The sequence below is a fragment of the Haliotis rubra genome, unplaced genomic scaffold (assembly GCF_003918875.1).
Source record: "Haliotis rubra isolate DU_JTF1 unplaced genomic scaffold, ASM391887v1 Scf429, whole genome shotgun sequence".
Lineage (NCBI taxonomy): Eukaryota > Metazoa > Mollusca > Gastropoda > Lepetellida > Haliotidae > Haliotis > Haliotis rubra.
In genome coordinates, this window is record NW_025767112.1 from 408,381 (window position 1) to 421,056 (window position 12,676).

At 38.2% G+C, this 12,676-nt stretch overlaps 1 protein-coding gene across 4 annotated transcripts in view; it reads right to left on the reverse strand.

Moving 5' to 3' along the window:
- The window catches only part of LOC124288903 (NAD(+) hydrolase sarm1-like), a 36,154-nt gene extending 25,364 nt beyond the window's left edge, over nt 1-10,790 (reverse strand). Inside the window, exons 1-2 of one of the 4 annotated variants that reach the window (XM_046725494.1) lie at nt 10,717-10,790; nt 55-1,516 (exon numbers count right to left, since the gene is read on the reverse strand). In XM_046725494.1, the coding sequence (XP_046581450.1) occupies nt 55-1,455 (1,401 nt within the window). In that variant the 5' untranslated portion in view covers nt 1,456-1,516; nt 10,717-10,790. Of the gene's footprint in view, nt 1-54; nt 1,517-10,493; nt 10,594-10,657 lie in introns of those variants that run through there. The other 3 variants (XM_046725493.1, XM_046725492.1, XM_046725495.1) reach the window with 3 other exon arrangements.
- Between the last annotated feature and the right edge of the window lie 1,886 nt (nt 10,791-12,676).

A 12,676-nucleotide genomic window follows, 5' to 3' on the forward strand; every position in this document is an offset into this window, starting at 1 on the left:
GAACTAATTTAACCAATGAAACACATTATCTATTTTTCTAAAGCCTTGACCTACCTCTTGCCTGCCCTGTTCAGCTTTGATAGTTGCTTCCATTGCAAAGTGGAAGGCCGCCAGTGCTTGAGCTTCCTGGCGTCTACTAAACAGCAAAGGAATTAGGTGTTTCAACCAAATTTTATCTCGGCCTTGTTTGTGTGTAAGATCACTCTGAGCAAACACAGATGGTTTGTTACTATTGATGAAGGGCAAAACAAGATCCAGAGTTCCTGATTTAAGTACAGCTGCTTCCAGCTCCTTGTTGGCTACCAAGGCAGAGATTGCTAGACATGCATAGTATCTCACACTATTGTCTTGATTGAAGGCAAGAGGAAACAACCATTCAGGAACACGTCTTTTTGCCATTTCCTCTTGATTTTCAGCACCCCCGAAGAGAGATAAGTTTGCCAGCGCCTTGGCACACCTTCTCAAGATTTGATTGTCACTACAACGGCACCAGTGTAGGATGACATCAAGTCCTCCAAGAGTTATTACTTTACAGCAGGTCTCTTCAGATAGTTTGAACAAGTTTTCCAGAATGCCTGTTGTAGCTTTGGCTATGATATTGTCCCCTACAGCAGACTTTGTCATCTTAACAATAGTAACTAAACCAATTTTGGCAACTCGCTCTCTGTTCTTGGTGGACATCACCTGTTCCAGCAGGTTGGCAGAAGCCGAAAGGAGATCCCTGGCAGGAGAGGCACAATTGTATACTAGTCTGTCCAGCAGACCCTCCATACGTATTATATCACAAAGCCCATATGCTAGATCACGACCATAGACCGGGGTGTCCCATGCCTCTTTGACCACATCTAGTATCTGAACTAAAATGGTGCACTGGGTACTCAGATCACAACTTTTCAAATCATAGATGTAGCCCTCCAGCTTCTGTGACAGTGTTTGATAACTGAGCTTCAGATTGTGGCGGTAATTGTTTAAAGACGATCCATGTGGGAAGCGAAGAGGATACTTGGCATAGAAAGATCCACCATTTCCAAAGTCATCACTGTCTGGTGATGCTGGAACAAACGTATCACTGCCACAAGTTAGCAGTAGCCTGTCTTGGTACGTCTCTCCCTGGACAGCCTCATCTTCAGCCTCTTGCAGGATAGGTTCTAAGGCTGGAGTCAGTTTCAAACGTATCTTTAAATCCTTGCTCTCAACCAAATGCTTTTCTGGTCCAACTTCCGACAGATCGAAGTACACTTTAGAGCTTTCAGACACTCTCCCCTCTTTTTCATTCTTTTCTTCTGCGCTGTCTGCTGACAGAGACACTTCAAGAGTGCGCTTTTTCACAGCCACTTTTGGAATTCCAAGAATAGCATCAGATTGAGAACGTTCAAGAGTTAGAGTTGGGTCAAATACTTTTGTGCTTTTCTCGCCTGTCCCTGCTCTCTGGTCACAGCTATTTGAAGAGGCCATTACGGATCTTGAAAATCTGTACACACTTCCCGGACTACATCAGCTTAACTCTCTTGAAGAGCTGAAAGGAGAATAAATAGTGGATAGAATACATTGGTTTCATGTATGCCGCTTAAATTTTGGTAAACAGCATTCGATTTCGGAAAGGTAAACACTTCAAGACGTACATTACATTGTCCATCACATCATTTCAGTTGTCAAAATTTGTGTGATATTTGAGATAGAATTAGTTGACATTTTGAATTTCTAATAAATTTGATATATAAAAGACTTATTCTATCTCACATATTGCATGCCTGCTATTGGCGCTCAACACATAATTTAGAGCATAAAGATTCCTGTCTCTGACACCTCCCCCAAACACAACCAAATGATAATGGACCCTTCCACACACATGCAGCATGCTCCAGGCGAGCCCTGTGCCTTCTCCAATTATGTCAAACTCTTCTTACTACCAAATTGGCAAGAAATCTGAGGTGGGGTAAGCTTGGGTGGTGTCACCATGTGCGATAAAATAAGTCCTTTCAAATATGAGATTTATTAGAAATTCAAATATCAAACATTTATCCCACAGCTCCAAAGTAAGCAGAGACTCCCCCGTCTATTACATGGTACATGAAGAAGTTGACACATCCTAAGGATGAATATATCTTGCTGAGATGTAAACACCCTATTGTGATCACATGTTAAACTCAAACAAACAAATAAACTCTAAGAAAGCTTACAGTGCAATGTATCGTCTCAAAATCATTGTGTGGTTTATAGTAGTTCATGATTAACGATCCAAGTGCAACTGAAGGAATTACCTTTAGAGACATTGTACAAGACAATCCCCCTGCATGTTGTGTTGAACTTGATTGACTTTGGATTAAACTTCTTTACCATATGCTTTATCTTCTTAACTCTGATCAGTAAAAGATAAAACCATGTTCTTTTTTGCATTTTTCTCCAGTAGGCTGGTGGGCCTACCTTTAGAATACAGCACCACAAACTAATACCCTTTTATAATAATTTTATGTGATTTTGTTCCAAAGCACGTTCTCATAACAATGCCCTATGACGCCGGCATAGCAACAAGGTTGTCTAGCTCAGCGAGTATTGTATAAACTCTGTTAACTGATGTTTCATCTCTACTAGCTATGGCATTGAATAAGCCCAACGATGGTTAGAGTTTACAGCAGTTGTTTACCGCGGATGTGCAATTTATGGCAAGCACCAGTTTATGAAAGCACATTTTTTTTAGATATAGTTAACATTTCGCTTTCAACATAATTTTTAGGACTAAATGAATTATAAATGGGAACTAATATACATATAGATTCTTTTCATTCAGTAATTTGCATCATTACACAAGAATGGAGTATATTTATGTACATTATGTATTTTGAAGCGGTAAGAATGCATTACACGTCAGCCATTTTCGTGCCTCTTCGGTGAATGTGATTTTCCTTCCCGCATTTCTAATACTTTTTTCACCCAAATAACGTCAAAAGTACACAATGAAATGGTTTAATGTCGAAAATTTGGGCTAATGGAAATTATCCTGGAACTTGCACTTAAGCCATTTTCACACACAACATTTGGGAGCCTACATTTCTCCAGCAATGATTCGGAAAGTTAACTCACCCTCGTGGCAACCAGACATGCTCATGCTTCTGTCATTTCTTAGCGATCCACACTATACTTACAGTGTTCCCTACAACACGTTTCCGTCACAAAATCACCCGATGATTGTTTTTAACAGCATGTCATTCATGTATACCGTGAATTTGACGTCTGACACATGACGTCAACAGACATCATTTCAGTTCGTACCATATCGGCTCATTCCACACCACACTTTATCTTCTAGATTAAAGAATGGGACGAGTGTGCCAAATGGCATCGGGACCATTTGTCAATTGTCCGTAGGTTCAAATCACAAGGCACCAAGGCTACCTGTAACCTTTGTAATTCTCTGTGACCTATTCAACTTTTTCCGTTTATTTCCGTAATGCCTCAGGAATGACTAGATAAATTTGCACATTGTGTAACAGTGTGGACGTAGCTCAGTCGGGCTAACAGTCCAATGGTCGCGGGTTCGCGTGCAACAGATTCTCACAAACTGATTGCCTGTCTCAGTGACCTGTGAACTATGGCAGAGAACTTCCTCATGAGAGATTGTGGTGCTGAATTGTAACTGTGCTCCGGCTGGTGAAACTTGCTTGACCCTCCTACCAGTAGCTTCTTCAGCACTGTCACTTTGGTTACACCAACTGGTATGCAGTAAATGTTAAATCAAGTTAAAATACACAGTATCACTAGAAATAAAACATTTATCACTGGCCCTGCTACTAAGTATAACTATGCAACATATGATATGTTCTGAATAAAGATGGCCAATTAACTCATTAAGGCTGAGAGACGCATATATGGGGCAAATTAATCAGCTCCTCACAGCGAGTGACGTGTTTATGGGGCAGGTAATTGGCAGTTTCTCACAGCAAGAGCCACATATATTCGTCAACAGAAAGCACCTCTTATTCAGCGAGAGACACACATGTGTGTTGTACTTTTAAAAATCGCACTGTACCTATTATTTCAACCAATTTAGTAGTACTGAGCAAATATTAGCTTTTCTTACGAGAGATGCTACCTTTAGTGTCAATCAGAAGAAGTATTTAAAGTGTTTTGATAGCAATTGCTAATCATTATCATAGGCTTATACAGCGTTTGGCAAATGAACACATGTCAGCGAGAAAGGGGATTATGATGTTTTTACAGAGGTAAGTGTCTGGTACTCTTCATTGGGAATGGATACTAAAATACTTCGTATGCACATTGATTGAATTAGATGTAATGGTTTAGAAGTTACTGAAGATTATATTATCTTCAACTTCCCAATAAATAGGAAACAATATATACGAAATTTCAAGGACATACAAAGAATTCAAACACAATAGAATAGTTTGAATTTACTTTTTAGGTATTATTACATTGTCATGTTTCATATAATGAAACATAATGTATAAACACAAATAATTATACATCCATGCTCGAATAGATTAGACATAATTTAACTTTCGAATTTGAAGCTTACTGAATTGTAACTAGTTATTTTCCATAATCTAAAGTTGATAATGTTACCAAATCAGAGTGATAAGTCGTGCCTTTGCATCAAATATATATACATGTCAGTGTTATTACAACAATGAAATCTTTTACTACGTTTGTTACAAAACACAGTAAGTTGGTAATTCGAAAAATTCTCACACATAGAGAGAAGTAATATCAAAAGTTATTACATGTAAACCATACAAAGGTATTTCAAGTATTTTTGTTCAAGCTGTTGAAAGTTTCATGTTGATTTGAATTGTCAGTTTTCTATGCAATTTACATGAGCATTGTGTAAAACGTTTGTATTTGATCTCTGTAATTATCAAATCTGGTGTAATTATCACGTGTATCAATGAACTCAGTCTCTGTTGATCCATCGTCAATAAAAGCTGGATAGTATACCAGCTACGGTATCGATACACATGCGTATAATCATTCAATCAGATTACAGTAATGAGATATACTGAACACCTCTTTCGACCTTGAAATAACAGCCTCTGGTAGAATGCATTTGTAGTTATGTCCTCGTTGAAAGGTTTGTCCCGTGACAAGTGTAAAATAAACAGATGCACTGTTCTATCATTGGACAACTTGCTTTATGGAGTCACCCCCCTCTCTGTAATGTTTATGCATGCATGCACATCTGTAATCTTATGAACCTCGTTTGCATTCACTATAAATATAGGCACGCCCACCTTCATAAATATTTGGGGGTGGGGGGTGTTCAATTGCAAGTTTATACACTATAATAATTCAGTATAGTGAATTCTGTAATACGTGTACTTTAGTTTGGATATTAATTCAGTATCAAGGTGAAGATTATATTTACATGTACAGCAAACCATTATGTTTTATGTACTAGTTGTGTGCATAAAATGTATATGAAAATAAATACTATCTCTACTCGATGGTTGGATTTCAATCGTTTTGTTTTACTTATCGAAAAACACTAACATGAGGACAAATAAACTCGCCAAAGTGTCTATCTACTCCTATTTGTCTTATGTGTATATTTCATACACTGTACCAGTGTGTATGTTTACAATACACAATACACAAACTGTTACATGATAGCTTGAGTTGATAAAGCCGAAACCCAGCATATCGACTGGTCAACGATATAGCCAATAATCATTCCCTATCCAAGCTGTTGAGTGACCAAACATGCTCTTCAGAAATTTCGCCCACGCCCCATCCACCGTCCTTTTCCTCTGTGACAGGTATCTCATGATACGATTGGTCACAGATAACATATGACCAGCCACTATATTGAACAGTTTAGATATCGAACATTCTATTCAGGAAATTTGATGACGCCCTATCACTTGACTCTTTCTTTTATGTCTATGCAAGGAATATATAGTATATATGTTTTCTATGTATGTTTGTATGGTCACGTATGTTTTCTGCATTAAATCTAGATGAAACAAAGTGCCAAGCTATGAATGTGCTCTATGCTAGTCACAGACTAGCATAATAGTACTTTCCGAGCACCTTTAGAATACAGCACCACAACTTCTTGTGAGGACGATCTCTGCCGTAGGTCACGTGTCATAAAGACAAGCAGCCAGTTTGTGAGAACCCGTCGGACGCGAACCTGCGACTTTCGGATTGTTAGCTCGGCAGCTAACCGACTGAGCTACGTCCACACTGTTGCACAACGTGCAAATTTATCGAGTCATTCCTGTGACATCACGGAAATGAACGGAAAGAGTCGAATAGGTCACAGACAATTACGAAGGTTACGGGGAGACTTGGTGTCTCGTGATTTTTATCTACGGACAATTGCCGAATGGATCCAATGCCATTTGGCACAGTCGTCCCATTCCGTAATCTGCAAGATAACATGTGGCGTGGAATGAGCCAATATGCCTCAAACTGAAAAGGGTTGTTGACGTCAGGCATCAGATGTAGATTTCACGGTGCATGCATGAATGACGCGCTTTTATATAAATCGGTGATTTTGTGACAGAAAAGTGATGTAGGGAACACTGTAAGGATAATGTGGATCGCACTAAGGAACGAGGGAGACATGAGCATGTGTAGTGACTGCACGAGGGTGAGTTAGCCTTCGAATCATTACTGAACAAAATTTATGTTGCGTGTGAAAGAGGCTTGAGTGCAAATTCCAGGCCAATTTCCATTAGCCCAAAATTTCTATATTAAACCATTTCAATGTGTACTTTCGACGCTTTTTGGTTTCTGGTTTTTGTGTGAAAAAAAAGTATTAAAATGCAACAAGAAGACAAAGTCATCAATATCCCCCGCAATGGCATAATACTCTTCATGATTATGTCTACGAGTTATGATTATGTCAAATATTTAGGTGTGTACATAGAAAAGTGGAAGGAGAGTATTGAAAGGGTTTAAAAGTTCTGCTCCAAAAAGGAGCACTATCACCAATTTCAGTCTAAGTCAAACTTGTTGCCATGGAAATGCCAAATATTATTTTATTCAGAATTCCAAAACTACCAAAAGGCACAAGTACACCACCAGATCTATCTATGTGCCAAGTTTGGTGAAGAAATAGTGAACAGTTTTAGAGTTCTGCTCCGGAAAAGAGCACTACCACAATTTCAGTCTAAGTCAAACTTGTTGCCATGGAAACGCCAAAAATATTTAATTCAGAATTCCAAAACTACCAAAAGGCACCAGTACACCACCAGATCTATCTATGTGCCAAGTTTGGTGACGACATATTGAACGGTTTTAGAGTTCTGCTCCGGAAAAGACAAATGTGCACGGACGGACAGACAGACGGAAGGACGGACAGACGGACGGAAGCACGGACAGAGTCCATTTTAATACCCCCCGCAAAACGCGTAGCAGGGGATAAAAAGGAAAAACAACAAATGGTACTCACGTACTACACTGGGCCAACTATATTGAATTAGGCCCCTATCCCTAACCCCTAGAAATAATCCTAACAAGAAGACAAAGTCATCAATATCCCCCGCAATGGCAAAATACTCTTCATGATTATGTCTACGAGTTATGATTATGTCAAATATTTAGGTGTGTATATAGAAAAGTGGAAGGAGAGTATTGAAAGGTTTTTAAAGTTATGCTCCAGAAACGAGCACTATCACCAATTTCAGTGTATGTCAAACTTTTTGCCATGGAAACGGCAAAAATATTTTATTCAGAATTCCAAAACTACCAAAAAGGAACCAGTAAACCACCAGACCAATCTATGTGTCAAGTTTGGTAAAGAAATAGTGAACGGTTTTAGAGTTCAGCTCTGGAAAAGAGCACTACCACTAATTTCAGGCTTAGTCAAACTTGTTGCCACGGAAATGCCCAAAATATTTTATTCAGAATTCCAAAACTACCAAAAGGCACCAGTACACCACCAGACCAATCTATGTGTCAAGTTTGGTGAAGAAATAGTGAACGGTTTTAGAGTTCTGCTCCGGAAAAGAGCACTACCACTAATTTCAGTCTAAGTCGAACTTGTTGCCATGGAAACGCCAAAAATATTTTATTCAGAATTCCAAAACTACCAAAAGGCACCAGTACAGCACAAGACCAATCTATGTGCCAAGTTTGGTAAAGAAATAGTGAACAGTTTTAGAGTTCTGCTCCGGAAAAGAGCACTACCACCAATTTCAGGCTAAGTCAAACTTGTTGCCACAGAAAAGCCAAAAATATTTTATTCAGAATTCCAAAACTACCAAAAGGCACCAGTAAACCACCAGACCAATCTATGTGCCAAGTTTGGTAAAGAAATAGTGAACGGTTTTAGAGTTCTGCTCCGGAAAAAAGCACTACCACAAATTTCAGTCAAAGTCGAACTTGTTGCCATGGAAATGCCAAAAATATTTTATTCAGAATTCCAAAACTACCAAAAGGCACCAGTACACCACCAGATCAATCTATGTGCCAAGTTTGGTCAAGAAATAGTGAACGGTTTTAGAGTTCAGCTACGGAAAAGAGTACTACCACAAATTTCATTCTAAGTCAAACTTGTTGCCATGGAAACGCCAAAAATATTTTATTCAGAATTCCAAAACTACCAAAAGGCACCAGTACACCACCAGATCTATCTATGTGCCAAGTTTGGTGAATAAATATTGAATGGTTTTAGAGTTCTGCTCCGGAAAAGACAAATGTGCACGGACGGACGGACGCACAGACGGATGGAGTCCATTTTAATACCCCCCGCAAAACGCGTTGCGGGGGATAATAAATAGAATGCATAGACCGAACCGGCAGTATTAAAATGCAAAAGGAAAAACAACAAATGGTACTCATGTATTACACCGGACATGTACCTACTATATTGGATTACGTCCCTAACCCTAAACCCTCAGCCCTAAGCCTAACCCCTTGAAATAATCCTAATAAATAGAATGAATTGACCGAACCGGCACAAACATGACTGATGTGACCAGTGTAATGCATTTTTACCACTTTGTAAAATAAAATACTAATAAAAAACGTTTCTATGTAATGGTGCAAATTACTGAATGAAAAAAAATATATATGTATGTCAGATCACATTGGTAAATCATTTAGACTTAATAGTTACTAGTACTTAGAAACCGAAATATAAAATATATTTACATAATTTAAATAATTACATTGACCAAAATTGCGAATAATCGAATATATATAATATAGACCGATGTAACGCATTCTCGCTAAATTTAATTTTAAAAATACAAACTACAATAATACACAAAACATAATACCTCAGCAGCCCGTAATACAAATAAATATCAGCGTATTAGTGCAAAAAAGAAAAATATTTCAAACTGGTGCTTGCAATAAATTGCGCATCCGCCGGTATACAACTACTGGAAACTCTCAACATCGTTGGGCTTATGCAATGACATAGCTTGTAGAGATGAAACACCAGTGAGCGGAGCTTATACGCACTCGCAGAGCTAGACAACCGTGTTGCCATGCAGGCGTCATAGGGCATTGTTTCGAGAACATGCTTTCGAACAAAATCACATTACATTACGTAAAAGGGTATTATGACGTATTTTTAAAGTTTCTAGTGCTGTATTCTAAAGGTAGGCCGTACTTTCATTAAAATAATTCGTATACACTAGAAATATATCGGCAAAAACGCTATTTTCGTCGAAGATTATAAAGTATGTAAGTAAATTCTTCTTTACAGTATGTCATTGTCATAGATGTTTTGTAAAATTAAACCTCGCACAATATGAGAGAGAGAATTTGTTTATGTGTGTCTCATCTCTTACATACAAAGAATACATGCATATTGTAATAAAATATAAATGTACAAGCCGCCAAAGGTCTACAAGAGAAACTTGCAATAAAATTACATAAAACTTTGCAATACACGATATGTATTCACACCTGCTTTCTTTCAACATATATCTTTACGACACAATTAAACAATCAGGCTTAATGAGTTAATAACTATTTATGCAGGTGGGAAACAGAAAATGTCTGTTGAATTTACCAGATTAAAATCATCAGGTAATACATGTGTTTTAATTCCCTAATTCTTGCTACAATACTGTTACCATCCATCTTCTAAAGAATGTGATCCAATGCATGGAACAAATAGACAAATGAATCTCTCAGTATGTAGGAGAAATTGCAGTAGTACTAAATCTGAAGTTTGCTTTGTTTACATTTTGAAACAAGTGCAGTTTTCTTAGCAGAGCATGCATTTTCATACATAAATTACTTGGCATGCTTTCATCCAGACAATCTATATCAGTGACAATGTCCATTTTTCTTTTTAATTCTAAAATTATGAGGAATTCTTCCAAAGAATGTGAAGTGCATTTGCGTGCGTCATGCATTTGGAATTTTATTCGACCTCAAAAGTGTGGGTTGTTGACGAGGGATGTGTATGTCCCTGTGGCAACCACGCTGTTGAAGAGACAGAGAGGACGGGAAGCTTATAAGCTTCACCCGGTAAACTACATTGTACCCAAGTTTCAAAAGAAAAAAATTACACGCTATGGATTGGTGTCTTGTCGGAATTGATAAGAATATCTGTAACCTGGTAACTGTGGAATGACATAAGCGTAAGCTCATTCATGTAGACATGTCCCTCTGGAATGAACAAGTATTGAAATATGAAAGCTAAAGTTAAAAGTATTTGTTTCCAAAAACGTACAAATAGGCAAACCGGTAAATTACCGGTAGATGTCTGGGATACATCCAACTGCGACATACCTCGATGCAAGTGACCTTTTTTCACTGACGTCATTATGACAACAACCTCGCATCTTTCTGGTGAGGTAGCGAAATGAGAGTTAATTCCCTTACAGTTCTTTTGAGGAGGGCGTTTTCGCGGGGTTGACCAGGAATTCGGTCATGGCCAGAAACGTGGTTTAACATTTTCGTGTAACTGAACACTGGGCTGCAGCTCGGTGTGCTCAAAAAGAAATTAACTACATATATTTTTCAATTTTGCTGTTTTATAAAATGGAGGAAAACTGTTGTAATAAGTTTCTTCTTGGTTTATTCTGGGGACATAATTATTTTCATCATGACATCAGACGTATTTCCGAGGAACACACTTTTTTCTTGAGAACCAAAGGTTTGAAATTTTGTTAAAGGTATCTTTTCAAATATTTGTAACCACAAAGAACCGAAAATAAAATCCTTCCGACAAGAATATTATGCTACCATCATCTAAGATTTTCCTTTCAGAAAGGAGAGATTATGTTTTCGGAGCCATGCCTCATTATGAAAACTTTAAAAGCTTTACAAAACATAATTTCAAATCAAGGCTAAATTTAAAGAAAGAGAACCTCTTCTACTACTAACTGTAACATTTTGATTATACAGTGAACGATGGTGTTTTTGCAATGAGGCTCTGTTAGAAATACAAATATCTGCTACTGAGTTGCATGCGCTAAGGTTTCGGTTGACCTGAAGTTCTGGGATGTTTACGCTCCACACACTTACGACAAACACAATGCATTATTTGTATGGTCTCTGTATTTTGATGGAATATTGAGTTTTTCTAAGTTTTGTTTTCGTACACCAAACTGCCTTCTTCTATTGCGGAATGTGGTGCTTGTTTTACAGTTTGTCTGATGTATGATACAACGTTGACAAACCCATTTTTTTCATGGGCCATCAGGCTATCAGATGTAGGCCTATACCAAAAATAGGGGATATTTAATAATAAGGTGTCACAACTATTGCTATTGTATATCTTCAAAGAGATAATAAGTTTAACAAGAAGACAAAGTCATCAATATCCCCCGCAATGGCATAATACTCTTCATGATTATGTCTACGAGTTATGATTATGTCAAATATTTAGGTGTGTATATAGAAAAGTGGAAGGTGAGTATTGAAAGGTTTTGAAAGTTCTGCTCCAGAAAGGAGCACTATCACCAATTTCAGGCTAAGTCAAACTTGTTGCCATGGAAACGCCAAAAATATTTTATTCAGAATTCCAAAACTACCAAAAGGCACCAGTACACCACCAGATCTGTCTATGTGCCAAGTTTGGTGAAGAAACATTGAACGGTTTTAGAGTTCTGCTCCGGAAAAGAGCACTACCACTAATTTCAGTCTAAGTCAAACTTGTTGCCATCGAAACGCCAAAAATATTTTATTCAGAATTCCAAAACTACCAAAAGGCACCAGTACACCACCAGATCTATCTATGTGCCAAGTTTGGTGACGACATATTGAACGGTTTTCGAGTTCTGCTCCGGAAAAAAGCACTACCACAAATTTCAGTCAAAGTCGAACTTGTTGCCATGGAAACGCCAAAAATATTTTATTCAGAATTCCAAAACTACCAAAAGGCACCAGTACACCACCAGATCCATGTATGTGCCAAGTTTGGTGAAGAAATATTGAACGGTTTTAGAGTTCTGCTCCGGAAAAGACAAATGTGCACGGACGGACGGACGCACGGACGGAGTCCATTTTAATACCCCCCGCAAAACGTGTTGCGGGGGATAACAATGCAACATGACACGTGACGGAAATCTGCTTTAGTCGTTGAACGTCAGATGGTGATAGATTTTAGACGATGGTCCAAAGCGTCCTACTGACCACCACGCCATTTATCATGAAAAGTCAAACTAATTCATATCACCAGAATTACCCACCATTTTCAAACCAACCCCGGATTCGCCAAACACGTTGAGTGCCTTCAGTCGTCGAC